The sequence below is a fragment of the Conger conger genome, chromosome 13 (assembly GCF_963514075.1).
Source record: "Conger conger chromosome 13, fConCon1.1, whole genome shotgun sequence".
Lineage (NCBI taxonomy): Eukaryota > Metazoa > Chordata > Actinopteri > Anguilliformes > Congridae > Conger > Conger conger.
The window spans coordinates 24,373,126-24,400,182 of record NC_083772.1 but is presented as its reverse complement, the minus strand read 5'-3'; the positions used below and the strand labels follow the sequence as shown (position 1 = coordinate 24,400,182).

At 43.9% G+C, this 27,057-nt stretch overlaps 2 protein-coding genes across 4 annotated transcripts in view; both read left to right on the top strand.

Annotated features, from left to right (window-relative positions):
• Nucleotides 1-741: 741 nt before the first annotated feature.
• Nucleotides 742-19,322, top strand: stard10 (StAR related lipid transfer domain containing 10). Of its 2 annotated transcripts, XM_061217204.1 has the most exons (8): nt 742-1,004; nt 1,159-1,192; nt 1,346-1,544; nt 11,502-11,649; nt 11,733-11,836; nt 13,901-14,018; nt 16,093-16,145; nt 17,853-19,322. In XM_061217204.1, the coding sequence occupies exons 3-8, from the start codon at nt 1,386-1,388 to the stop codon at nt 18,075-18,077; spliced, it is 807 nt and encodes a 268-aa protein (XP_061073188.1). In that variant the 5' UTR covers nt 742-1,004; nt 1,159-1,192; nt 1,346-1,385; the 3' UTR covers nt 18,078-19,322. The 2 variants fall into 2 exon arrangements, with proteins under 2 accessions (XP_061073188.1, XP_061073187.1); XM_061217203.1 differs by having other exon boundaries at nt 742-1,192.
• A 3,546-nt stretch (nt 19,323-22,868) lies between these two features.
• The window catches only part of LOC133107625 (arf-GAP with Rho-GAP domain, ANK repeat and PH domain-containing protein 1-like), a 64,616-nt gene continuing 60,427 nt past the window's right edge, over nt 22,869-27,057 (top strand). Inside the window, exon 1 of one of the 2 annotated variants that reach the window (XR_009704597.1) lies at nt 22,869-22,976. The gene's annotated coding sequence lies outside the window, so the exon portion shown is untranslated. The remainder of the gene's footprint in view (nt 22,977-27,057) is intronic. The other variant, XR_009704596.1, reaches the window with a different exon arrangement.

Sequence of the window (27,057 nt, the reverse complement as noted above, 5' to 3'; positions counted from 1 at the left end):
ACAAATCTTTATGTGTGTGTTGGAGGGTGGGGGTAGGGGAGTCTTACCTCGGGCACAACTGACAAGGTGTTCCTGCATACAATGCAAGCCTTATGCTCTAAATGGACGTATGAAGCTATTTGGCACATCTGTTAACTTCTGAGGAAGTCTTTAGGTAATGGGATTAGTAAATTTGTATTTTTGGATCGCTAATTGAGAATTACATTCGTACTGGTGTGAAAATTATTCCATACAACCTGAACAACTTTATTTGAATCTAGTTTCTAATAGTTCTAAACTGGATAACTTGTATTTAAAAACACGTAGCCCACATTATAGGCTAGATAACAGCATATGCAAACAAATATATAATAACAATGCTACCTAATCTGGACAGAACTTTTACATTTAACATCCAGTATAATTTATGTAATAAGACTATATCACCGGAAATTCTGTATTACCCATTATACGAATATACAATTAACATTAATTCACTAGGCTACAAACATTTAAAGTTGCAAGATGTTTGCTTGTTGAAGACATTGCTTACTATACAAGTAATTTACTGTACTTACTATAAATAATAATAATGATAAAAAGAAATATAGCCTAGACATATAACGATAAATAGAGCAGCAAAACCGACTTTAAAACGCGACGCGAGACGAAAAATAATTCGAAAGAAATAGTGTAGTACACGTCAGCTGTTAGGACCCGGAGCGCTCTGTGGTTCATGATGTAGGGAGGTGTGTTTGCAGTAGAGTGGGTGGTCCCAGTCCAGTTGCCAATCTCTTATCTCTCTCCTGTGCGTCTATACCGCTATCCTCTGTGCTTCGCATCACCATCAACCTGCACCCGCAGTTGAAGAGAGGGAGCGCTACAAAGGGGCCTAATTTAAATGGACAAAAATACCCCTCAAGCCGAGACAAATCTCCCTAAATCAGACGCTCTGCCGCGCTGGAATCATATGGCTCAGTAAATTCGCCGTGGCTTTGAAAAACACCGGTCTTCAGTCTGTTTACGTAAGCGGGACAGATGTGTACACATCATACGTTTTATGGTAGTTAATCGGGATTAAGGTTATCGATAGACACTGATACATTGTAATTCGGCGTACAGAGTTTTGGTGCGCTTCATTGCTGAATCTTCATCATTTTTGTTTATCCCTGCACACAGTCCCTTGCAGTTTCAAAGAATTTACATTGAACAGGTGGGTACTTGGAAAAGATGACAAAGTAGCCCTTTGTAAATGCCATTCATTCGAGTAAAATATGCTCAAATGCGCAATCGGTTGTTTGCAGCGGAATTGTTTGGTTTCATTCGATTTTGCCTGACTTTTTGTACTTTCGTTTACATTTCCAAGATATTAGCAAGTAAAGTTGGAATCACTGTGACTACCGAAGATGTCCGGGGACACAGTTCAAATACCGGACGACCGAGCTTTCCTCAATTTCAAAAGTGAATGTAATTCGAAGGAAGGATGGAACTTGACCTACGACAAGTCTGGAATAACCGTATGGGTTCAAATTTTAGAAGAGGAGAAATCTTTGCATAAAATAAAGGTGAGTTTATGTGTGTTTGTGCTGATATAGTGCCGTAAATTAGTCCATCCTAAAAACACTAGACATAAAAGTTTACTTCTAGGCAACGTATCCACGGTGCAGGAAACCATGTTGTGGTTTAGTTAAATTTGCTTTCTAGATTTCGGACACGTCTTTCCTTCCCTATATCCGGGTATGACAGTTGACCAACAGGTGTTGAGGTTGAACTGTTTGTAGAAGGGGGCGTTCCTTAAACTATTCAAGGTTGAACAGGATGTGCAGCTCGGCGTGATAAACTGCAGTACAGGTGTCAGGATTCGGTCCTGCAGGGCTGTATTGTCTGCTGGTTTTTGGTGCATTTCAGTTTCGCCAGTTACACGTGTAAGTTGTTGATTGGCTAAAGAATCCGCACACTTTGTTCTCGAGGCCTTAATTGGCTGTTGAAAGATGATCCTAAAAACCTGCAGGCACTGTGGCCAAGCAGGACTTGATTGTAACACCCCAACTACAACTACACCGCTAACTCCTGAAATTATCAATAGTTCATGTCCTTTGATATTTTTTTGTATAGTTTCATGTCTGTTGAGAAAATGTAATATTAGATAAAAGGAAACCCCTCCAAACACCCATATCTCCCATGTAGAAAATAAGAGCTGGACAGAATGTGTTTGGTTGCAGTTATTGCTGCTAAAGGTGGTCCCACCAGTTAGGTTTAAGGGGGTAATTATGTTTTTCATATGGGCAATATGGGATTTTCCATTAAATAAATGAAATTTAAATTGTTTAGACAGGTTCCCTTTGTCTAAGGATCTGAAACAATGAAGTGTGACATGCAGTAATAGAGTAAATCACAAAGGGGGCAAATACTTTTTCATTGCACTATAGCACAGACATGTCAGGGTGGTCATTTGTGGCTACTGTATGAGTGAGCTGGGTCACACATTTCCCTCTGCCGTGTTATTGGAATTGTCCCCTGAAGAGGCTGTGATCTGGAAACGTGGACTTAACATGCATGCGTGAAAGAACCATCTGGATAACAAGCGTAGGCTCTCCTGCAGAGTGTGTGGAGATGAGAGAGGGCATTTGTTAGTGTAGCAGGGCCTCCTGCTTGATATGCTGAGCAGGGATTGGCTCCACGGGCTGTCCACCTCTCATACTGTATGCTGAGCAGGGATTGGCTGCACTGACTGTGGCACTCCATGGATCCAGAAAGGCCCAGGTCCTTTACAGGGGTAACTAGCACAGCAGAAATGTGCCCTGAAGTTGCAGGTACTTTTGAAGCTGTGAATATGTCCATCATCCATAGGGAAATGAGTGTGCTGGCTGACCACAATTAGAATGTATTGGGAAGTGCTGTCGAGACTCGCGGGAACATGACACCATTGAAACTCCATATTCTTCAGAATTCATTCTTTTGTTTAGATGTTGATGGCTCTGGTGTTGTTGCAAATATTTTCCCAGAAGCTGTGCAAGGGCTATGTATTGAAGACAAGGCCATTAGCAGAGTGGATTTCTAGGCAGAAGGTTAAAGACCTACCCTCATACTGCCCAAGTGACTTCACCATACCTTTTCTTTTGGAATGACTGTCAAGAGGAGTTTCCGAATGTTTTCCTGTTTATGAAAGACTGGGGGCAGAATCTCATTGCACTACCGATAGGGCAAAAAGTCAACTTCCAGGGGCTTACATTGTTGTCTCTGTTGTGTACAGGAGTCAGTCCTGCTTATTCAAAGAGATGGGCACTCCATTCAGCAGCTGCTCTGTAAACGGACTGGAAAGGTTTGCTCTCTTGGACGTGAAGCTTTATCCTCCCTCCCACACCCGGAGCCATACTGTCCTGTTATCTAAACTATCAGTTTGTGCTGAAGCCAGGAGTGAAGGCGGTGGTAGCGGTTTGGCCTGGAGAGAGCACTGTGTGTGAGCAGCTATGTAAATCCCCATGGTTAAAATGAAGCAGATTTGTATAGCTCTTAAACAGTGTAGACTTTGAATGGAGCCCGCAAATGCAATGCAAAGTGGGAAGCAGTTCCTCTCTGTCTGGGACAGGCTCATCATGCGTGATGCTGGTCTTGGTGCTTTGGGGAAGTGCAGGAGTTGACGTAGGTAAGCGGGAGCCAGTGAATGGCTAGCTGCCCCCCCCCCCCCCCCCCCTCTTCTACAGATCACAGATTACACTAACGGCCACAGAGTCCTAAATTCAATGGCGCAACGTACCGCTCGCTCTCCCCGAATGGAAACAGCTTGGTTCCTTCTCAAAATTAGAGAAACCTTTCTCCGTTGGCACTGCTAATTGCAGGGTAGATGAATGTACAGTATATCATTGTACATGCTATAAAAGCTTGTAATCAGCATTACACAGCCATGACTATAATGTGTGTAGCATATTGCATATGTGACACAAAAGGTGTCATTGAAAACGGTGGCATTTTAGGACTGTTAGTTTGTTTTAGAGCCACTCCAGTGTTTCAGTTTCTGTGTCGTAATACTTGGCTAAGTGCTGCTGGCTCCTGTCTGGTCCTGACTGACTGTGTAGGAAACTACTGTACACTTCACACACACAGAATCTTCTCTTTCATTTGGAAAACAGGACGATTTGCTTTAGACTGGATTAAAATTATTGTTTTAAAACAAGCTTTGTTTTCTTAGTGGCCCTGTGTTTCACTCGGTAATTGGCCCATTTTCAAAACAGCTTTCAGTAGTTTTTGCTGATATGAGAAATTATGACTGCCACTTAAGTGGAATGGATGTGCTGCAGCTGCTGTGGCCCTCATATTTTTAGCACATTTATTATGTGGGAATGAAATATGTTTGATCCCAGTTCATGCAGTGTGTGTGCAGCCACTATGAAAAGCTTAATTTGTCTGCTTGGGAGCATGACTTCTGCACAGAATTGTGTTCAGTTTTGTCCCCTGCTGTCTGTAAGCCGGCCTTGATTGTCCAACAACAAAAGCATGCCATTCGATCGGGTAACAACAATGTGAACACAAATCTGATATGTTTTTAAGTGCAGTCGCTTGTTCAGGGTCCGCTGCGGTGTACTGTACTGTACTGTACATGTAGGTGTGATGGGTATGATCCTGAAACTGCATTCCCAAACACCTCCCATTAATTCTGGCCTTACTTTGCCTGTGGGAATCTTTCCAAGGTTACATGAATTGGAGTTCAGGCTGGGTCACAGCCGAGTTCTGGCTCCCTCTCCTTCTCCTTCCTGGTGTCATTGGGCATGTCTGAGCCTGTTCCTTTCTGAATATTGAATCGTGTGATTTATTTGAATGCTTGATACTAGTTAATAGGAAAATGAATAACGTTCCAGGGTTATATACATTTTCACACGGTATTTCTGAAGAACTTCAAATGAAAACCGATTCAGTGGTAATATCCATTTTTCTGCTGGATAATGTGATTGAAGGTCTCTGTGGTGAGTCATTCGTTACACAGCAAGGAAAGTAGTATTGTATCTTGGGTGGTTGGAGGGGAGAAAAGGTGGGATTTTATTAAAGTTGTAATTCATCCTTGCCTTTATTTATTTTAGAAAGGTATTCAGATCCCTGGCAGAAAGTGAAGGTGAGCCTACATGTACACATCCTTATATGTGAAAGAGCCAAATGGAGAGCTGTGTTTTGACTCGGCTGAGGATTTCAATCCTATAATCCTTGGTGCACTGGGAAAACCCTGTAACCAGGGATGGGAGAGAGAGGCCTGCTGAGCCCCACGGTGGATTGAGCTATGATGGTTTGTAAAGTTACTCAAGAAAGACTGCTCTCCACAGCAAAAACACTCAACCTACAAATCTGTCAGCCAGTGATAACAGCCGATAGTTACACCATCCATCCACCCCCACTATGCATTTCACAAAGTCTCATGCTTGTGATTAGCTGAACCACATGAGCAGTTTGCCTGCTTTCCTGTTGGAAGAGCCTGTCGCCCATTCACCCTTTAAGGCTGAGAGCTGCTGAGTTGAGCTTTTTTTAACGAAGAGGAAACCACCTGGAGATAACTGGATGATGTTGATAATAATCCACTTTGGCTTCATGTGTTGACTCTGCTCCATGGAGATTGGTGTAAAAGTGCCCTGTATTATGTGCTGCTAATTTGAAGCCCCGTATATGGTGGGGTTCTCGGATATGCTCGTCATTTATCGAAAAGAATGCTTGTACATGCAGGTAGCTCTTCTGCAGTCTCTTTCCCATGGAGTGTAACTGGGCCAAGGTCTGTTGGCTTTGCAGATCCTCCATTTACAAGTCTGATTTGGAACAGCTGAGAGAATTAACGGTCCAGTAGTCGACTCGGGGGTAATTTTAAAATTCATCTGATTGAACCAAGTTGTGCAAAATCACGGTGGCACAATAAAGGTTCTGTATAGGAGGGCGAGGGAGCCAGGGGAACCAGCAATTCCCAGGCTACTGTTGCATGCTCAAGCAACAGGCTCCTTTAAAAATCAAAATCCCACACACACCCCACAGTTCAAAATCCCACACAAGCCACAGAACTGGTTCCTCATCGATCTTAAAATCCCACACACCCGACAACTGAATTCTTGTACCTCTGCAAATATACACATTTTTGTACGCAGTCGTGCATTCTGTAGACACTCATGCAGAGCTTCAACATTGGGTATGATTCACACCCCTCTGTCACACTGAGGTGGACTTCCCTGTCCCACACCCCCTGCTTTACTCCTACATACTGTAGTACCCCTGACAACATCAACAATAGCAATGCTGTGTATTTCAGGTCCCCTTCCTCTCTCTTATCTAATCCTCTTGCTCCAGCTGGCCTATTCGAGGTGACAGGATCTGACACCATAAAGCAGAGTTCCTGCAGGCTTGCTCTGGTACAACAGGGCGTGGAGCACCACTGCCTCTCGCCCACACAGCCGGGAGATACCAAGTGTAGAATTTATGTACATGGTACATAAAGCCAGGGAAAAGATGAGCTAATAATGACTTTGGAAATATGTAAAGACTGATGCAGTATGGATTGTTAAAGAAATACCACGGCTACTGCAAGAGAGCAGACTAGGGCATTGGAGACGGAGAACAGGACTTTGTTGACACTTTGGTGTACACTGTGCAGCTGTGACTGATATCATGTGTACACTGCTGATCCACTAACTCGGGATCACCTCCGGAATGGCTGCTTCTCCAGGATGTGCACAGTGATTTGTATACATGCATACAGAACGTACAGCATGTGCCACTGCCTAGGGCACCTTTACATCGGTCTGGGCAGTTTGGTTCCTGCATAAAAAATGTGATCCATGATGAAGTCTGCGGTGTGCTCGGGGCAGGCCTGGGCTGCTGCTGAACACCCGTCCCTTTCCTAAACCTGCCAAACACAGAATGAAGCAATGGTGTGTTCAGTGGTGCGTCATAGTTCTATTCATCCCAGTGCAATAGAAGAGAGCACTGTGTGTGTCATTGTGCAAATGTAATGGTGGTACACAGGTGGTGGTGTAATGGCATGGTGTAAAATGCAGATCATCATACACGGGGTGCTAATGCAACAGCATTACTGAGCAGTGCAATAGAGGTTTTTAGCTTGACTTGACTATTTACTGTCAATTTAATTAATTTGCTGAATAATGCATTTCTTCAATATAAAGGGACACCAAGCAAAAGGGTGTAATTACACTTGTCAGCGTTTGAGTAATTTGATAGGTTTAAACTATAAGTAACAAAGCCACAGTAAATGAGGCAAGGTAGTTTTGATGTGTTTGTCAATGTTTTGAGACTAGTTTCGCTTTTGTTTTTTGTTTTGTTATCATGCGGTATTGTGATCGAGAAGCTTTTCTGGAATAACACAAACTCCTGCTGAATGGAAATAAAGGAGCAGATTAGCAGCAGCACGCATGGATGATCAGTGCTGGCAAACCGGAAAAGCAGTCTGCGCAACCCCCACCCCCTGTCGTCTGTTCCCAGGTTCTGGTATCTTGAATCCCCCAACTGAACTGAATTCCCATCTATGCCACTACCGCTCTCTCACACATGCACAGAAAAACTTACGCCATAGCTTCCGCGTAGACTTGACGCAGAAGTATAAATCAGGCTTAACTTACACAGCACCCCGCCCCAAGCTCACGCAAACACGCACGCAGCGGTCAGTCAGAGATGGGAGAAAGTTAGCATACGTTTCTTTCCCATACATGGTGTTTACATTGTAGTCACATTGCATTTGGGAGGTACACTGGTTTTCTGGTTTTCTTGAAATGCCACCAATACTCTAGCTGTAACAGGTGTCTTTTTACCCAGTTGTCCGATGCACTGTTTCACACTACTGATCCAGGATGAAGGCTGATGAGGGTACATTTCGATGGAAAGACCTGCATGATTTGGCCATGGGCACCAAACCATTTTCCACACTCAGCAGTGTGATCTGTTTTTGATTAGTGGCCCTGAAGGCTCCATTTGGGCTGATCACCCTGCACTGGTGGTGGATTGAACAGAAATAACATGGTTTTGCCTTGTGGTTTCAGTTAGTTAGAGTCCTGAAGTTATCCTCTTAGTGATGGAGTTTGGACCTGGATAATTATAAAAGAATAAAAAGGTGTAGCATGTGTAGGCTGTATTTGTCTTTCTCTCAGGGGTGGATGTGCAGATTTGCTTGAATGGCAGTGAGTGAAGTTGAGTAGTTCCAGGTTCTCTGAATGTAATTTTTGCTCTGTGGTGACTTAGGCTTGGTATTCCTGCTCAGCCTTCTTTTAGCTACAGACAAGTCCTCCCACAGAGCAGCAGACTCCCCACTCATTCGTGATTTTCAAAGCAAGAGAAATGCTCCCAGCTTACAGTAGGGTGTTATCCGTGCTCCCAAGCCAACATGCAAACCCCTCAGTGCTGATTTTATTCGTTTTTTCTCTCTCTTGGTCTTCTCCTTCATCAGTAGAGCCCTGTTCTGAATTAGGCTTTAATGGAATTATGGTGGATTCCGTTTTTTGTTCCCTGGTTGTCCCTTTCTGTTTTTTCTGTGCGCTTGGTTCTGGAAAAAGAGCACCCAACACACAGTTTTCCCTCTGCGCATGTGCCCCACATTCCACATCCTGTATTTCTCATGGTTTGATTAAAAAAAGAGCAAGACATTTTTAAAAAAATGCTGAGAATTTAATCTTTGTGTAGGCATAACAGAGCAAAGGTTATTAACAATATATTTTAATGGAAAATAATCCCTCAGTGTTTCTTGGGGAGGGTAATGTACCATGCTTCCAAAGAAGTATATGTGTGTTTAAATCTTAATGCATATGTACGTGTTGTCTCCTTGTATTTTACTGGAAATGGATTAAATGGGTATACTATCCAGTCTATTATGGTTATAAAAAATTTTTATGAAAGCAGGAACTGTCCACTGCCTGAGGGGAATTTTGGGAATTTTGGGAAATAAGCGGGAGAAGTGAAGGGGTGCTAGGTGGCTCCTCATTATTACGGAGTTGTTTTATAGTTGTGTAGGGGGCTGGATGTGGTTCCCCTGGCAACAGCATCACACGCTGGAGCTCTCGTGCCCGTGTGGGAGCAGAAGCCACAGCTGGAGACTGGAGATGCAGGGCCCTGTGGGTTTTGTGCCTTCAGACTGCCATGCATCAAGGTTCTGTCCTCTTTCAGAGGCCCGCAGGAGCTAGGCAAACATTGCTCTTCTAGTCTCAGTTCTGGTATCGATACGTACAGCTGTGGTCTTGGTCTGTGAGTGTGTGGCTCTACGCTTGGCCCCTTTAGAGCTGGCACCATAGACGCATTTAGTGAATCCCTCTAACTCATTTCAAGTCTGGCCTGCATGCGCGCACACACGCACACACAGAATGAGCGAGAGAAAGCCATGTGTTCACACCTTGGTTTACGTTTTTGCACACCATCTCACAGGAAGCATATATTTCTCTGAATCTGTTAACTAGTCTTTAGAGAGAGAGAGAGAGAGAGAGAGAGAGAGAGCATTCTGTCTCTTAACTGTACACAGAGGTTGCTATATGAATGCTATATTGCACTATACTGGGTGCTGAAAGGCCTTCACAGGGTGTTTAATTATTACTTAGCTGAATTTAAAATGGCCACCTACCCTCCACTGTGTGCTTCTGGCCGTGTGTTTGCTAAGGGCAGGAGTATGGTGTGCTATTCTGGAACACGAGTCACAGTGGAATTGTGCAACAGAATGGCACTCTCTGCAAAATCCATTGTTTACTGACATATTTGGTGATCCATTCAGGTGGGGGAAAATGACTTGCAGAATCATATATTGACAAAAATCTACATTTCGCACGAGAGCAGCTGGACCACGTCCTGTATCGCTGTGTCAAGCAGTTCCTTAATATTTAACCAGTAATGACCTGTTCCTGCTTGGCTTGCTGTGGCAATTGAAACTTCCCTCTTGTGGGAACAACAGACACCCATTATTGCATTCAAAAGCGGCAGGTTATTTAACGGGGAGGATCAATTACACTCCGGAGCCATTGAGTAGATGCTTTGAAAGAATTCAGAGAAATGGTTCATGACATGTCAAACATATATTTTGGCTTTAGGAGACAAAAAGAGAAACCAAATACAAACATTCATATTCCCAGCTAAAACCTCACTCATGTTTGTTGCACTAATTGGGCTACTGTGTGCACATCCTGTGTACAGTGTACATCTTTGTACACATCAAACTCATTCTGTCAGGCTGAAACAGACGCTTCTGTCAGAACTCTCAGAATGCTGCTGTGGCTATAGTGTATACATTATAGACTACATGCCTCCAACAGCATGAAAACTGAGACCAGTGTCACGTGATACTGCAGAGATAATTGTTGAAGAAGTTCTGGCCACATTGGATCAGTATATACATACAGCGCATCCTCCGCTCCAGCATGCCCTCAGCCTGAAGTCGTAATCCAGCTTGCTCACGTCACGCAAGCAGCACCTCCTTTTAAACAAATGTGATCAGCTGGATAGATGAGACTGACTTCCGCACCCATGTACGTAAATGACAGCCTTATTATATTAGTCGTCTGGTATTGCGTTATATTATTATTTTGTCCTCATGTGACAGTAATTCTCTGTGCTGTATTCATTAGCCAGCCGTGTCAGCGGCTAGCCCGAGTCCCCTGTGTCCCCAGCAAGATGGCAGTAGAGCCAGGCTGTAAGACACATGGGACCTTGACTTTTTTCCCCTCTGTGCCTAGAGATTGGCCCAGGTTGACCCACTTTTACTCCACATGTCCCAGGAGGTGGGATCTTCACTCTATCTTCGTCTCGGTATCTCCGTTGCTTTATGTATCTCAGTCTCTTCAGTTATACCTCTCCCTGTCTCTTATACATCTTTCTCCCACTCCCTGTTATAGTCTGGTTCATTGGCTGTGTGTATGTTTGTGTAAGACACACTAGGCTGGGTCCCCTCCAGTGTTTTCACAAATGGCAATGTCAACATCTTTTTTCTGTTTGTGTGGCTGCACTTATGCCTGCTGTTCTTCTCTGAAGTGGTGGGAAAAAGTTGTGCCTATGACGTCCAAGAGGTCTTGAAAGTGTCTTGCTTGTGTGCTTCGTGGATTGCCTTAAATGTTGAATTTCACTGCATGACTGCACAAGTTGTTCTCTTGCCAAGAGCTGCAACTTCTGCTGGGCTGCTGCTCTCAAGGAACTGCAGCTCACAGCTCTGTGGCAGTCAGGTTGTGGGATGGTAGGATTTGTGGGATGGTGTAGCTCAGTTTAGAGGGTTTGTGTTGATGGTATTTCACCTGCTGCATTTGGAATGGTTTATTCTCTTCTGTGTGGGTCGCCGGACGAGCAGTGGAAGGAAAGTACTGCCGCCATTCTTGTAACACGATTAACTTTCTCACAGTGAGAGTTCTGAGCGTGGCTGCGGCCTTGTTCAGGAAACGGGGCCTGGATAGAGTTACACTGCTGCTGGTGGGAAAGGAGCGCTCTGCCTGTGTGATCACATTAAAATGGGGGAGGGGAGAATTGTGACAACCATAGACTGGGCGTAAGGCTGAGCCGTGAGCCGTCTGTCTCCCCCGCAGTGTCGGATCGTGAACAAGGATGTCTCCGCCGAAACCATGTATGACGTCCTCCACGACATCGAGTACCGGAAGAAATGGGACGCCAACGTGATCGAGACCTTCGACATCGGCAAGCTGACCGTCAACGCGGATGTGGGCTATTACTCGTGTAAGACCCCCGCCCCTCCGCAGGAGGCCCCAGGCTTTGCTTTGAGGGAGTGTGTGTCTTATGGGTGGCTTGTGTTTGCTCAGGGAGGTGTCCCCCACCGCTGAAGGACCGTGACGTCATCACCCTGCGTTCCTGGCTGCCCATGGGAAGCGACTACATCATCATGAACTACTCTGTCAAACATTCTGTGAGTGAACAAACCCCTTTCAAAGCTGTCCTATTTTCCTTTCGGCTTAAGAGTGACTCTGTGATGGTAAAGTGGACAAATTAATTTCATTATTAAATCAAATTAAACTGTTCATGATTGATGAACAATTGCATCAGCTTTGGCAGAGTGACAGGACTGACAGCATGTGTACTGTATTATCCCTGTGAATATTGTTTCATTGCTTCCTGGAAAGTGTAGCTGGTCACTGTTCACAAGGCCCAGAAAGGCTTGGCTGTGTTGCTGGCCTGCCGGTCTCAGCTGAGTGCCAAGCGCACTGGCTGCAAGGGAGCCTCCACAGTGAATAATGGATGAACTGGAGAAGCACTTTGCCCTGGATTCTCACTGAGGCACTCTTAGGCACTGATGCAGTGCTATCTCTGCCTCCATCGAGAAGCTTTACCTGAATGTGTCTGTCTGTGTGTCTGTCCCTGCATCGTTCTCTGCTTCTGCGTTTGTGTCAGTCTGTGGGTCAGTCTGTGGGTCAGTCTGCTGTGCGTGTACCTGCTGTGCGTGTGTGTGCTTGCGCTTGTGGATGTGAGTGTTAGCCTGCTGTGTGTGCTGTGTGCGTGTGTGCTGTGCATGTGTGCTGTGCGTGTGTGGCGTGTGTGCTGTGCGTGTGTGCTTGCGCTCGTGGATGTGAGTGTTAGCCTGCTGTGTGTGCTGTGCGTGTGCTGTGCGTGTGTGTGCTGTGCGTGTGTGCTGTGTGGGTCTGCTGTGTGTGCGTGTGTGCTTGCGCTCATGGATGTGAGTGTTAGCCTGCTGTGTGTGCTGTGCATGTGCTGTGCGTGTGTGTGCTGTGCGTGTGTGCTGTGTGTGTCCGATGTGCGTGCGCGTGCGTGTGTGTGCTGTGCGTGTGTGCTTGCGCTCGTGGATGTGAGTGTTAGCCTGCTGTGTGTGCGTGTGTGTGCTGTGCGTGTGTGTGCTGTGCGTGTGTCTGCTGTGCGTGCGTGCGTGTGTGTGTGTGTGTGCTGTGTGTGTGTGTGTGCTGTGCGTGCGTGTGTGCTGTGCGTGTGTGCTGTGCGTGTGTGCTGTGCGTGTGTGCGGTGCGTGTGTGTGTCAGTCTGTGTGTCAGTCTGTGCGTGTGTGTGCTGTGCGTGTGTGCTGTGCGTGTGTGCTGTGCGTGTGTGTGCTGTGCGTGTGTCTGCTTGCGCTCGTGGATGTGAGTGTTAGCCTGAGAGACGCGGTAGCGCTCGTCGCCTCTCCCCTCGTCTCCCTGCGCTGTGCGCGATTGATTGACGCCGCGTGGTGCCGTGCACGATAAGCCCCACCCAACGCTCAACCGCTGTTTGTGTTGGGATTCTGCCACTCCTCATCTGCCGGGCCCTGCTCAAGCCATCTGTCACGAGATGGATGAGCCCGGCTATGCCTGCGCCCTCCTGACAGAGTTTGCTCTCACATGTGGGAATGAGATGGAGGGCACTGACGCCCTAGCTGACACCTTACATACTGCATGGGGCCTTGCAATCAATACCAATGTCCACCCTAATAGTTCATGTAATCGATTTGCTCCCTCCTGAGAGACTGTTATGTAGTTAGAGAGCTCTGTTATTTTGGCCGTGGGTGGGGATGGGTAAGTGCAGACAATGAACAGGGCGGACACATGATAGGGCCAGGGCTTTGTTAAGGGCCTGTATGGGTTTGTTTGTCAGGAGACATTCGGTATGCCCCTGCTACTGCAGCCACCCAACCCCCGGCTTACACAGCTTTCATCTAAGACTTGTGTGTCTACATGAGGAATATTTTGCTGTCATTAGCATTACCAAGGTCATCATTAATAATGCATCTCTGGCATTAATCAGCTTGAAGGGTGCACTCCTGGTGGGGCCTCTGAATGGGGGCTTTTTTCACTGAGGTCATTTTTTAGTGAACGGTTCTTGAAATAGTCGCATTTTCAAGTGTCTTCTGCAATGCAGGCGTGTCAGTCACATGTAGAATGACTGTCACACAGTGTGGTTCGGTTGCGTAATTACCACATTAATCTACATCACCATCACAGCGAAGAACAGGAAGTGATGCAGGCTTATGTGACTCCCATTTCCTCAGAAATACCCTCCTAAGAAGGACAAGGTCCGAGCCGTGTCCATCCAGACAGGCTACCTGATCCAGAGTAATGGACCCACCAGCTGTACCCTCACTTACCTGGCACAGGTGGACCCCCGAGGTGAGTCATCGGCATAACACTCACCTGTTGTCACCGGGACAGCCTCCCTCTGCTGGCAAAGTGATTCCATTACCAACACGGGTCACATTTTCCTCTTCTGCATTTTTATTTAATCCTTATACTGTGGAGTGCAAAAATGTGTGCACCCCTGGTTTTCTGTTACAATTAATCTGTACGTGATCGAAAGCAAACCTGGTTAAACATGAGACGTTTCTGCAAGATAACTTTTTATTTTCATTTTTTACTGTAAATGATAAAAAAAGGAAAAGGCAAAAGGTTTTGGGAACCCTTTTGAATTATTCTTTGTTACATTTTAAAAAGATGATTACGAAGGCCCAGACCCAGGTGATTTACTTGTAAGGGCTTCAATGAGTCCAGGGCTGAACTTTTTATTCTGAAGTAACTCCATGCCTAGGCTGTTCCGTCTCGTGTTAACAACCATGGTTTCCTCTAACCAGTTTCAGAATGAAGATGGGTAATTTCCACCAAGACGGAGAGGGCTACAGAAACTCTCTCAATGTTTCAAACTACCCATTTCCCCTCTCAGAAATATTATTAGAAAATGAAAGACAAATGGAACAGTTAGATAGAATGGCCCTAGACCTGGTGAGAAACCCACACATCACTGCAAAAGAGAGTAGCAGACACAGGTCTAGCTGTTCACAGGACAACAATACAATATACTTTAAACAACTAAGACCAACATGGCAGAGTTGCCAGAAAGAACGACCTCAACCTAAGTGCCTGAAGTATGCAAAAGAAAACATTGAGATGTCTGAAGCCTTTTGGAACAATATGTTTTGCACTCACAAAACCAAAATCTCTCCTTTCTTGGAGAAAAAAGGGTGAAGCATTTGCAGAGAACACCTTGCCAACTGTGAAGCATGGAGGTGGATCCATTATGCTTTGGGGTTGTGTGGCAGCTGGGGGCACAGGGAATATTGTGCAAGTGGAAGGAAGACTAGATTCCACCGAATATCAAGAAATTCTACAGGCTAATATTCAGGTCAATATTCAAGGTCTGTCCCGACATTCAAGTTGAAGAGAAGTTTGATATTCCAGCAAGAAAAATGATCTGGATGTCAACCAAGAAGTACCTCCAGGAAAGACGGATGAAGGTGTTGGAATCGCTGCCACTTGAATATTATTGAAAATCTGTGGAGAGATCTTAAACATGCCATACATGCAAAGAGACCAAACAATATTTATGATCTAGGAAGAATGGGGAAAAATGGAAAGACTCTTACAAAGTCTTACAAAGAGGAGTTGCAAAGTACTAACTGACTGGGCTCCTAAACTTTTGCACGGGGCCTTTTTCCTTTTTTATTATTTTGACAATGTAAAAAAAATTAAATAAAAAGTATTTCAAATTTTAAGAAATGTGTCATGTTTAACGTTGTACCATTTAGAGGTCAGGTTTCACTTCGCTTCGATATTGATTGTAAAAGGTTTTTTTGACCAGGGCTGCCCACATTTTTGCACACCACTGTACAGCAGTGTTATGGAGGAGATTGTTCATATCGGTGCCATTCAGTTAATTGGTTAAGTCAGATTTATGCTCCTGGATAATAATAATAATAATAAAAATAATAATAATAATAATAATGTTAATAATAATATAAATGGGAGTGGTGAAAATGCACCAGGAAGCAGTAGTAAAGAACATGTATATATATAACTTTTTTTTATTTTTTTTTATTTAATTAAATTTTTTTTATAAACCCTTCTGTCATTCTCTACTATTGAGCTTTGCGATGTAGCTGTACTATAATTGTAAATAGTTTTTTGTAGATTTGATATTGGTTTGCGAGGTGGTTCTGGGGCTAATTATGCACAACGGTATCTGTCTGTTTCACTGGATCTGTGATTTCAGCACAAATTCTCAATCTTGCTATGTAATTCACTCAAATTTAATTCTCCCATTTTTGGCATGTTATGTCCAAGGATCACAGTGCCGTCTGCCTCGGCTGTAATTGTTTTCTCTCCCCCACCCAACAGTACAGTGCTGTCACAGTTAGGCTTGTACAGACGATACCGAGATATTAACCACAATCATTACATTTCTCTTCCCTAGGTTCGTTGCCCAAGTGGGTCGTCAACAAGTCTTCCAAGTATCTGGCTCCAAAAGTATGTATGTCTTTGGCTTTTTAGGATTTTATTTCCTATATCAATGTTAGCCTATGCCTATGACATTTCTTTCTATGACATGCCTTTAAGGTTTTAACCCAAGAGAATGGACATATATACTGTACTGTATGTTTCCATATAAACATTTTCAACTCAAAGCATGTGAAAAGTCCCAATTCAGTCTCATTTATCCACAGACATCAGGATAGCCTTTTTCTATAGATGTGCGGTGCTTTGTATCTATAACACCATGATTAATATCAAATATATGACGTGTCTGATCTTTAAGCTCTTCTATAGAATGCATTACCATGCTGGAAGCTGCCCTCTTAAGCGTCAGTAATACGCTGTCAGCGTGCATGTTTTTCATTCGATGCGGTGGAACATTCTGATGTAGTGTGTATGCGTCGTGTATGTTGAAGCAGCCCTCTCGGGCGTTTCCCTGCATGCATGCACACTGCAGTTCTGCTGCACATGTGTCAGCTGAAGTAGGCCAGGCCCTCTCCTGGGACTGCGTTTCAAAGTGCATGGGAAAGCGCTCCGTGTTCTGCCAAACCTCGTTTCTAAAAATGGCTGAACTGGATTACAGCAGCGTGCTGGGAATGCTGGTGGCGTTCCTCCTCCATCCTTCCGTGTTGCTCTTCAGTTTTTGACTAATGTTATTTCTTGAGCTCAAATGTTACTTTTCGAAACCTGTTGATGCATCTTAGTTTCCTGGCTTCCTAACAATCCAGTGTTAATCCAAAAAAGTCGCTATTTCCTCTTCCTGTTAATGATGACTAACAGGAACTTCTAGTCATCTTGCACTGCACGCTAGGTAAAGCTTCTTATATTCTGCAGACATTGCATTCTGTGGATCTGTCTATGCATCCACCAGGCAGGGGTTCACTATGGCCTTTAGTGCTTTCCTGGAGGACTCAATGCAGTGGCCCCCAAGCCCGGTCATTTCCATATAACCTCCCTCCTTCCGCCTCTACGAAATGAAAAATCGCAGCATGTGTTGGCTGACAAATGGGCAGTGTTCCTGAGAAAAGTCCCCACACCCACTAAGTGACGTCCTGTGTAAATATTTAATGTACAACAGACAGACGCCTTGGCAGTACTCAGAAATGCCTGTGATTGGTCTGGTCAACTGAGCACTTTTCCTCTGACAGGAAGCTGGAGGGAAGGGAGGGGGGAGCATGCCTGTGCTTCTCAATGTGTTGAAACTGAAATCTTATCAAGCGCTCATTAAGCTGAAAGTCTCTTGGATTTCTGTAGGTGAGGCTGACTCTCATTTGACCCTCTGTAAGCGTGGGAGAGGGGGAGCATGAGTCACTCCTCCTGACGGACGACCCTTCTCACCCCGTGGACGCTGATCTAATTTATTAGACCGCTCCAGAGGATCCCAGCCATGTCAGCCATTCAGTGCACATATTCATATCACAGGGAGGCATAAGTGCATGCATCAGGCCTGCCGGAGTATCGATGGAGAATGTGACTCTTCCATATGTGCTCTAGTAGTCATTGTGCAGGTGGTGTCTATGGACCTGGGAGTTAAAGTAATTTTCACTTGAATTGCCTTTATTAAAAGCACTGGTGCTATAGAAAGAGGCTGCGGGATTGTGTGTAGAAGGACAATGCTGAATGCTCCCCTGTTTGAATGTGCCCAAGGGATGATTAGACCAAGATGTTCTGTGATGAGATTTCTCTGCATGTCTCACACAGGCAATGAAGAAGATCAACAAAGCGTGCCTGAAGTATCACGAGTGGAAGCGGAGGCATAATCCCAGATACAAGCCGTGGCTGTACCCGGAACAGAACAGCCTCCCCAGCATACCGCTGTCTGAGCTCAGTATCCAGCATGCAGACTCCCTGGAGAACATCGACGAGAGCGGGCTGAGCGAAGCTAAGGAGGAGCGGGGGGAGTGCAGCGATGAAGAGGCTAACTGAGCCAGCCCTGACCTACCCACCACCTCCACACACACACACACACACACACACACACACACACACACACACCCATATATACACACACACACACACACACACACCCATACATACACACATATATACACACGCACACGCACACGCACACACACACACACACACACACACACACACACACACATATATACACACACATGCACACACACACCCATACATACACATATATACACACACACCCACACCCATACATACACACATACACACACACACACACACACACATACATATACACACATACACACTCATGCTCACACACTCCTCGGCAAGCAAACATCATCTCGCACACCTCATCATTTTCACAATTTCACACAAATGTGCGCGCGCGCACACACACACACACACACACACACACACATACACATACACATACACATACACATACACAACAGAGTCACTCATTATCTTCCACATGCCCATAAAACTACTCATGAAAAAGCTTGCCATCTCTTGTACTCAAGGGATTCTGAGTAATAGAGGATGTTCTGTATTTACACCCAGACACATACTCTTAAAGCAGAATAACTGAAACCTTGCCATATAAGTAGTGCTGTGCATTCATACATATTTGGTTTAAACATAAAATAAATCCAGAGCACTCATTAGGTCAGTGATTCCCTGCTGGCATCGGTTTAAAAATATATTTTGTTCTTATTGAGAATTATATTAAATTCAGACATAGACACCTTTCCCTTAGAGGTGTGATTATGCACACAGAAACAGAAACCCACATCACGCGACACCATATGAGCAATTTCTCTCTCCCTTCCCATGTGTCGTTCCTGCGTGTTTTTGTCACCATTCGCATTCCAAAAAAAGATTCTGAAAAAGCCGCCTTTGGAAAGGACTCCGATGAAATCAATTATACAACCGCACAGCAACTGAGGCGCTGCAGTCTTTTGTGTTCTCCTCCATAATCCAGGATCTTATGAATTATTACAGTTTAATTAGCTTTTAAATATCCAGGCAAACAGACAGTCCCCCACAGGCCCAGCTTACTCCTGTTCCCCATGCCCTTTCTGTGCTCACGCCATTGGGAGATGTGGGGGTTAAATCCTGCTGACGGGTGCTTATGATAAACATTATACACCCTCGGATGCGGAACGCGTGGTTCTCGTGCCCAAGTCCGCTTTCCGTGATCTAGAGTTGTATGAATGTATGTAGAGGGATTAAAAAAACAATACAAATTTCTCTGAAAGTTTTGCTGTGATTTGTTCTGCGTCCTCCAACTGGTCCGTTTACATGTTACATGTTTACATGTTGTCGCTTCGTTGAGGTCAGGCCACAGAAGGATATACTGTAGTTTTGAGGCATTTTCCAGTGGTATGTTTCAGCCTTTTGGGACTGTTTTCAGATGGTAACTGGACGTCAGTCTAGTGGTCAACTTGCTCTGAATATGTTGTCGCACATCAAAAACTGGTCAAAGGCTACACTGTTTCAATCCAGTGTACAACATGTTTATCAGTGCAGAATTCTCTGGTACCTCATGACATGATTATAGAAAGTTAAGCCTAATTTTTGGAGCAATGGTGTATTCACAGTTTCAATGTTTTTACAGTTTGGACTATATAATGGGCTCCGATGAGCCATGCATCTCAGTTTGGGCAGCATAGATCTAAAATGACTCTGAAGCATTTACATCCCTGTGGCTGTCATGCAGTGTCACAATCCCAAGCGGGCCCAAAAGGATATACGAATGTTGGGATTGATATATCCTGTTTCCACTGTGAATACCTCTCTGTACAGTCAACTGTGCCGTCTCCAAGACTTGCAGGATTCCAGAATGGGATATGGTGCTGTATTGGAATTTCATTTTGTAGATGGCCTGCAGTACAGAGGATACTTTTTATCTTGGACTGCTGCTTCAAGAAGTAATTAGGCTGATCAGAACATGGTTAAAGAAATGATATAGGAGCTACCTAAACACCATATGTAGCTACAATTGAATGTGTAATGTCATGGATTGGGTCTACAGCCAGCAAGCCTGAAGAAAAGTTAGCAGGTCTTATGGAGCAGGTCCCAGCAGGGGTGTGGAACAACGGCTGATCCTTTCCAGGATTTTGTGCCCACTTGTGCTCTTAATTATTACTCAATCATACCTTGATCTGCCATTTCTATAAGTACCAGCTACATCCTGTGTATCCTAAAGAGTTTACTGTGGTAGGCAGACCGGCTACTGGGATCAGAGTTGTGCACTCCTCTGTTAAAGGGACTCCATTCACTTTGACATATTTATGCTTTAAGCGTCCCCCTGAACAGGATTAGGCAGTAACCATCAGTGTGGGAAAGAACGCAAATAAAACCCTGTGTAGTTTCTACACTCCTACGTAGGACGTAGGTGTAATAAAGGACCACGGTAAGTTGCAGTGGTTCTCAATATTGATCCTGGGGGACCAATTTGCTGGTTTTTGCTGTTTCAATTATAATAATTCAAATATAATTTCCTCTTAAAACTATTTATAGAATGCAGGTGTTTACCTGTTATTGGCTGATAATTCATTTTCACTTACGGTATATTGTAACTGCTACATGTATCAAGGCAATTTCATATATTTTCCCATTGTCATCTTGCAGCCCTCTGCTACTGCAGGATTGTGTTTTCTTCCTTTATCCAAAAACAAACCAACAGCAATCATGTATCTTATGCCAAACATTATCTAATGAAATGTACACTATTTATTAATTCCTCATTAACATCTCCAGTGTAAAACTGCTGCAGTCTGGTAATGACAATGACAGGAGCTGCTTGTGGCCTAGTACAGAATCTGCTTCTCCCCACCCTTACTCCATGTTGCCATGGTAACTTGCCTCTGCACCAGTTTATTGCTGATTATTTTAGGGGAAGTGAGTTCAGGTTCCTTCAGTGACGTCACCGTTGAGAAAGGGAAATAAGAGGGTGACGCAGGAGAGCTCACAGTAGCTGGAGTGAATGTGAAGCACGCATTTACACCTTGTTTTCCCTGCTGCGCTAGTGTGGTGCTGCTGTGAGGGGCCCAGGGCACTGTGTGCGGCGTGATGACGGTATTTTCAGAGCATGACCACCAAGGGGAGGTGTGGTGCAAGTGGGTTTAGAAAAGAGGTTTACTGGGGTGAAGTTTATCAGGTCCACCCTTCTTTCCATCAGACTTTGCGCTCAACAATATCTCTCCCATGGATGAGCACCCAACGACTGCCACGAGGCCACACTGGTGACTCACAGCGTCACAGAAATAGCAGTTGGTGGGACGGGCCTTCACCTCAAGCACAGCTGTAGTCTACCTCCCTTCTCACCGCTGGAACGAGACATTGTTCTGCATACGTTTTGGGTTTTTTTTGGCCACATGCTCTGGGGTTATTATCACAGGATTCATTAAGGGAAGGGGTTACGAGATAATCCACTGCCAGCCCACTTACATGTACCCCTTTGCAAAACACTCATTAGATTTTAATAATGTCATGTCTGTCACAGGCAGCTGTAAAAAACGACCCTTATACCACTGCAAATCTTGCAGTATTCATGTACTAGTCAAGTTGCTCGGGAAGGGGCTCTGATGAATTAATAATGTAAATGTCTATAATTTGTCTGTGAAGAGCCATGTAGGTCCAGTGGGTATGTGTATGTGACTGAAATGGTGTTTTTTTTTATGAAACATGAAAATCTTTGACTTTTCTGTAAGCGTGTGTGTGTTGTGAGACAACTAGGACATTTATAACTGAGAATCATTTGTGAACTTTCGCAGGCTACGTTGGTGCTTGTCTATAGATCCGTCGTGCATTTTTTTTTTCTTCTAATGGTGGAGTCCGGGCGCCCAGACGCCAGCTTTGGCAAAGCTTTCGAAACACGAATTCAGAGATGCCCGGAAAAGCTCATTAGAACTGCAATGTAGAACGCCTCTGATCCTCCCATACAACGGGGCAAGAATACGTCTGCATCGTGATGGGCTGTCCTACCGCCCCCTCACTGGCCTGATCTACCAGAAGCAAGGAGACGAGACTGGGTGAGTCACCGCGACTCATATGGAGCAACAGAATCCCCCCAACGCACACGTACGGGCGCGCCGGCGCACACACGGCTTCAGTTGAAGGAGCACATTGGACATCCTGAGAAAAGACCATGCGAAAGTCAGTGTTCATAACTGCATGCATCCGGAATTAGCTCTAATGTCAGGCTAATTCGTTTCTTCGCCTAGAATCTATCATGCTTAAGTGCTCACGTTGCATTACAAAGCACGTTGGGACAAAATGAATGAAAATAAAGTGCAGACCATTTAAGTGCACAATGCTGCACCTACTGTGAATTTAAGTTAATGATCCAACTTGGGGTACAATCTTTACATTTGTCAATACTACTCACCGATAAACATACAGAAATCATAAGACGAACAGTGCAGTGCACTGCATACTTATTTTATCCAAAGTGCTTTATCGCCCTCTTGTGGACAGACGCCTAAATGATCAGTTGGATTATAAAAGGAATGAAGAACACGGAGATGAAAAAAGTCTCATGTAAAGACGTTGTGAAGATCATAGTCAGACTCTTAGGCTGCAGAGTTTACCTAATCTATTTATCAACATAAATCGCATACGTCTGTTTGAATATATGAACTATCTGTAAACACATCAAAACTTAGTGTGAAGTATTTTTAAGTTGTGAAAAAAAATCACGTTCGCTGGCAAGCAGTACCAAAGGCTCCGAGAAGCTGCCCCATTTATTAATTCAGTCACGTGACGCTGCGGAAGTTTTTTTGGTTGGATTTGTATTTAACTAGTGCTACAAAACAAGCGTGAGAAAATGTCACCGTTCACTGTTCCATAGGAAAACACTGCTACAATTTGTACTGGGAAATTGAAAGGAGCATTAAAAAGGTAAGAAACTATTTTGTGTCGACAACATGGCCATTTGTCTACAAAAGAAAGTTTTTATCCAACAAGAAAACGCGATTATGGAACGAATAAGAAATTTCGCAATGTAGTGGCGCCGTATCTTTTAGTTTCAACTAGAAAATTACATAGGTGCTTAGGCTACTTCTTCGAAAGAAACAGTTGTTAAATCAAGGCAGGCTACACATACATTTTTGCCCTTCTCTCACTTACTTCGCGTAAATATTGTTAAAATATGTGCGAAAAATATTTTCGGTAAGTTACTTGACAAACTAGCTTTTAGTGAAATGATATGTTTGAAATGCACGAAATGTCTTTTCAGTGCAGTTGTTTTCATGAAAACATCCCTTAAAAAGTTTTTTTTTCATTTCCCTCTAACTCCTGACGTTTAGAGAATTTATTTCGTGCTATCTTTCTGGAATGCAGAAATGTTGACGCATTTGTTGCAATGGTGTCACTGTATTCAGTCGGCGTCCACGGCTCTCGGTGGAATTCTTAAAGTTGCAGAAGCATTTTACCCTGTGAAAAAAATTAAAGAATAAAATCGACCAAGAGTCAATTCCACGTGTCAGTTGCATCATCATGTCTGTCTTCTTGTGGTAAAACCTATGACTTATCACTCACATTAATAAGCGTGGTTAATGTGCAGATGTTTATTCGGTCCGGTGATGGAACATATACCTCTGTGTGTACTGCCTGTAATTTCTATGGGACAGTCCCAGTCACACTCTTTCAGGTTTATTAGATATGGCTCCACAGAAATAGGCTTTTCAGCATATATTTTATAAAGAATAATTTTACAATACATACTTTGGGCTCCATAATGTTTTGGACAAATACATTTTTCTCGATTTGGGATTGTACTCCACAATTTTAGATTTCTGAACAATTCAAAGTGCAGATTCTCAGCTTTTCAAATTCTCAGCTTTTATTAAAGAGTATTTTTCAAGGGTGCACAATAATGGGGGAAAATCACACTGGCAACAGAAAGCATTAGTACTTGCAGCACACCATACTTGCAGAAATAATTAACCATATATATGCTATACTATCACTTTGCTAAGATGCACAATAATATATCAGATATAGTTGTGAGGGGTTGACTTCCTGTTTGAATCTTCAATTTTGCTACACTTTGGTACACTGATCCTATCTGTACAGTAAATATTGCAGGAAATCTCTTAACAGTTTGGAAGTGGGCATGTTTTTATCTGTCTATTTTTACTTCCTCCTCTGGCCTGGTATTTTTCAGTCAGGCTGTGTTTTTCTGAGTTTACTTTATTCTTTTGAACTAACTATGCGTTTTATTATTATTTTATTTTATTAAGTGTAGTGTAGTCTAGCAACAGTGTTGTTGTAGTTTAGTGTGTTGACCTGTTTGGTTGATATTGAAGTAGTGTGTTTAGGCAGATTAAGATTAGGAAGAAGACCAATGATACAATGGCAGAAATATAAAGTTAAGATCACACTGTCCTCACGTAGATATAGTGCTTTATCCAGGTTGAGCCTGCAGTTAGAGCCCAGGCTTGAATATCCTGCCAGCTGCATTAAATGCAAAGTGATGTCAGATCCATCAGATAAAGCATGAACACTTCTCATTAGGCCTGTGGACCGTTGAGTAGAATGTGCTGAGACTCTGGGGCACTAGTAATATGCCTATCGTCAGGTTGAGCAACACTGCCTTCCTAAAAAGGAAACTGCTGAGCTGGTTCAGACTGAGCTGTTTATCCAGGTCTGCACGGAAAACCCTTAACCTGGCCCTTCTACACCCTGGACTTCTGGCCCTGTGCCCAGTCCTCGAAGGCCTTCTGTCAGCCCCCGGGCTCCATGCTTTTCTGTGACCAGCTTCCCCCTCTCCCTCTGGTGTGGGTACAGCGGGCTGTTTCCCAGAAGTGTGATGACTGTGGCATTCCACATGCGGTGCTCATGGGTACACCCCAAAACCCCCCCATCCTCACTCCCAGCCTGGGTCCTGAGCCGTCGCAGTAGTGACTCAGCCAGTGCACGAACGGGACCAGGGTTCACTTTGTTCACAGTACCTGCTGCCCCATTACCACGGTTTGAGTCAGGCTCCGAGGCCTGGCTAGTCGTGAGGTGGGTGGGCGTGAGTGAGTTGAGTGAGTAACGTGTTGACTGCAGGCTTGTGGTCGAGGTTTTGAGGAGGAATTGAGGGCTCTTGGTTTGAATACAGATGGGGGAATGAGGGAACTGCCCACTGCATGGCTTCTTGGATTTGCTTTTATAGCCTGGTCTTCCTTATTGTTTAAGCTTTCCCGGTTTAGGATTTCTTCATGAGTCTCCCACTAGGAACTGTGCTGCTTGAGAGGCATAGTCCAAATCCTCAAAAATATGTTTAATCTGGGCAGTGTTTGTAATACCTGTGCAAGAATATCAGTTTCTGTGTTCAATACTGTGCTTTTGTAAAGATTTAGTGTGTGGTATGCAGGTATAACATTTTTGCTTTAGTGTTCATGCAGCCTATATTTAGCATTTGAATCATATTAGTTGTGCTTTGCTGTTTTCACCTGCATGGAAAGAGTTAGTCTTGAGATGTTGGTGTAGATAAGGATGTATGAGTGAGGTTACTCTCCCTCTGGGGGGCTGTGGTTAACTGTCACATCCGATCCTGACTTGTCTTTACAGTAGCTCATATGGAGAACTGATCTGGCATCAAGTTGTCTTTTTTTAAAACCTGGTAAAAACTCTCCAAATGGTTAAGCTGTCAGTACTTGTCAATACATTTAGTAAAATTTGTTTGGAGGACCTTGCATACTGTATGCTGTGTTTACGCATGCCTCGCTTTAAGATGAATACATAATGTTAAGCATTGTTGAACTTTTGCCTTAATGGCATGCATTAGCCTGACTGAATTGCACTTCATTGAGTTGGTGTACTTTAAAACCTGTAGACTACAGCGACATGCAGGAAACTTCAAGGATTTCCCATTCAGGGTTTAGGGTCACATTGGCATATTCCAGGACAGCTGGTACTCTGGGGAACAAAATATTAATATATTTATTTTTTATTTTTTATTAAAGGCTATTCTTTGTTTTTTCAAAAGAGAAAGAAAAATATTGCAACTTTTATGATAAGCTATGTAATGACTGGTATTCACTGTTTCATCATATTTTTTTCCTAAACCACTACTTGCTTGAAGTCAATACATGATCTGTTAATTGAAAACGATTCATACATGCAAGGATTTCTGTGATGATAATGTTGAAGTAATTCATATTATTAAGCAAATGTCGGTGATTTATTTGTTGAAAGCTGCATTGTCAGCCTCATAATGGCTTCCTTCCTTGATTGGCACAACTGTGGTCCTCATGTTGACAAATGCAAATGACAGACTCCAACAACAATCGAAAGCCTAGAATCAATACTAGATACTGAAAGCTCTCTTATACCTGCACTAAGGAAGCGATTGAATGCATGTGAATAATCAGAAATGCATGTGAAGCTTTTGCCCTTATTATTGTGCCCAGTAATGACAGGACTATGTATAAAAAGTGCTGTAATTTTTACATGGTGAAACCAAAAAAAACGACTTAATAAAAGATAACAATCTGCACTTTAACCACATTGCAATTTTTGTTTGCAAATCTAAAATGATAGAGTACATAGCAAAATCAAGAAAAACACCAAACCAAAACGTTATAGTGCTCACTATAGTATAGGGCAGGGGTTTTAAAAGTATGAGACAGTTCCCTCCCCCCTTCTGGGGGTCTAGCCGCTAACTAGCCATGCTTACTTTCTAAATGACAACAAAGTTTCACTGGTCATTTGCCAGCACCTAATGACACTGAGGATCACTCAGTCCTGTCCAGGTTAATCCCAAATAGGTGTACCTGGTCATCGTTTGTATGCTGTTTTTTATTGAAATTGGTAGATAGTGGCTACAGTGCCGCTGCCCTCAAAAATCTCTCCATGTTGCTTAGCTAGCTAGCTAGCATGCAAGTGATTATTCACTGACTGCTGTCCAACGTAATGGGCCCTTGAGCAAGGCCCTTAACCCTGCATTGCTCCAGGGGAGGATTGTCTCCTGCTTAGTCTAAATCAACTGTAC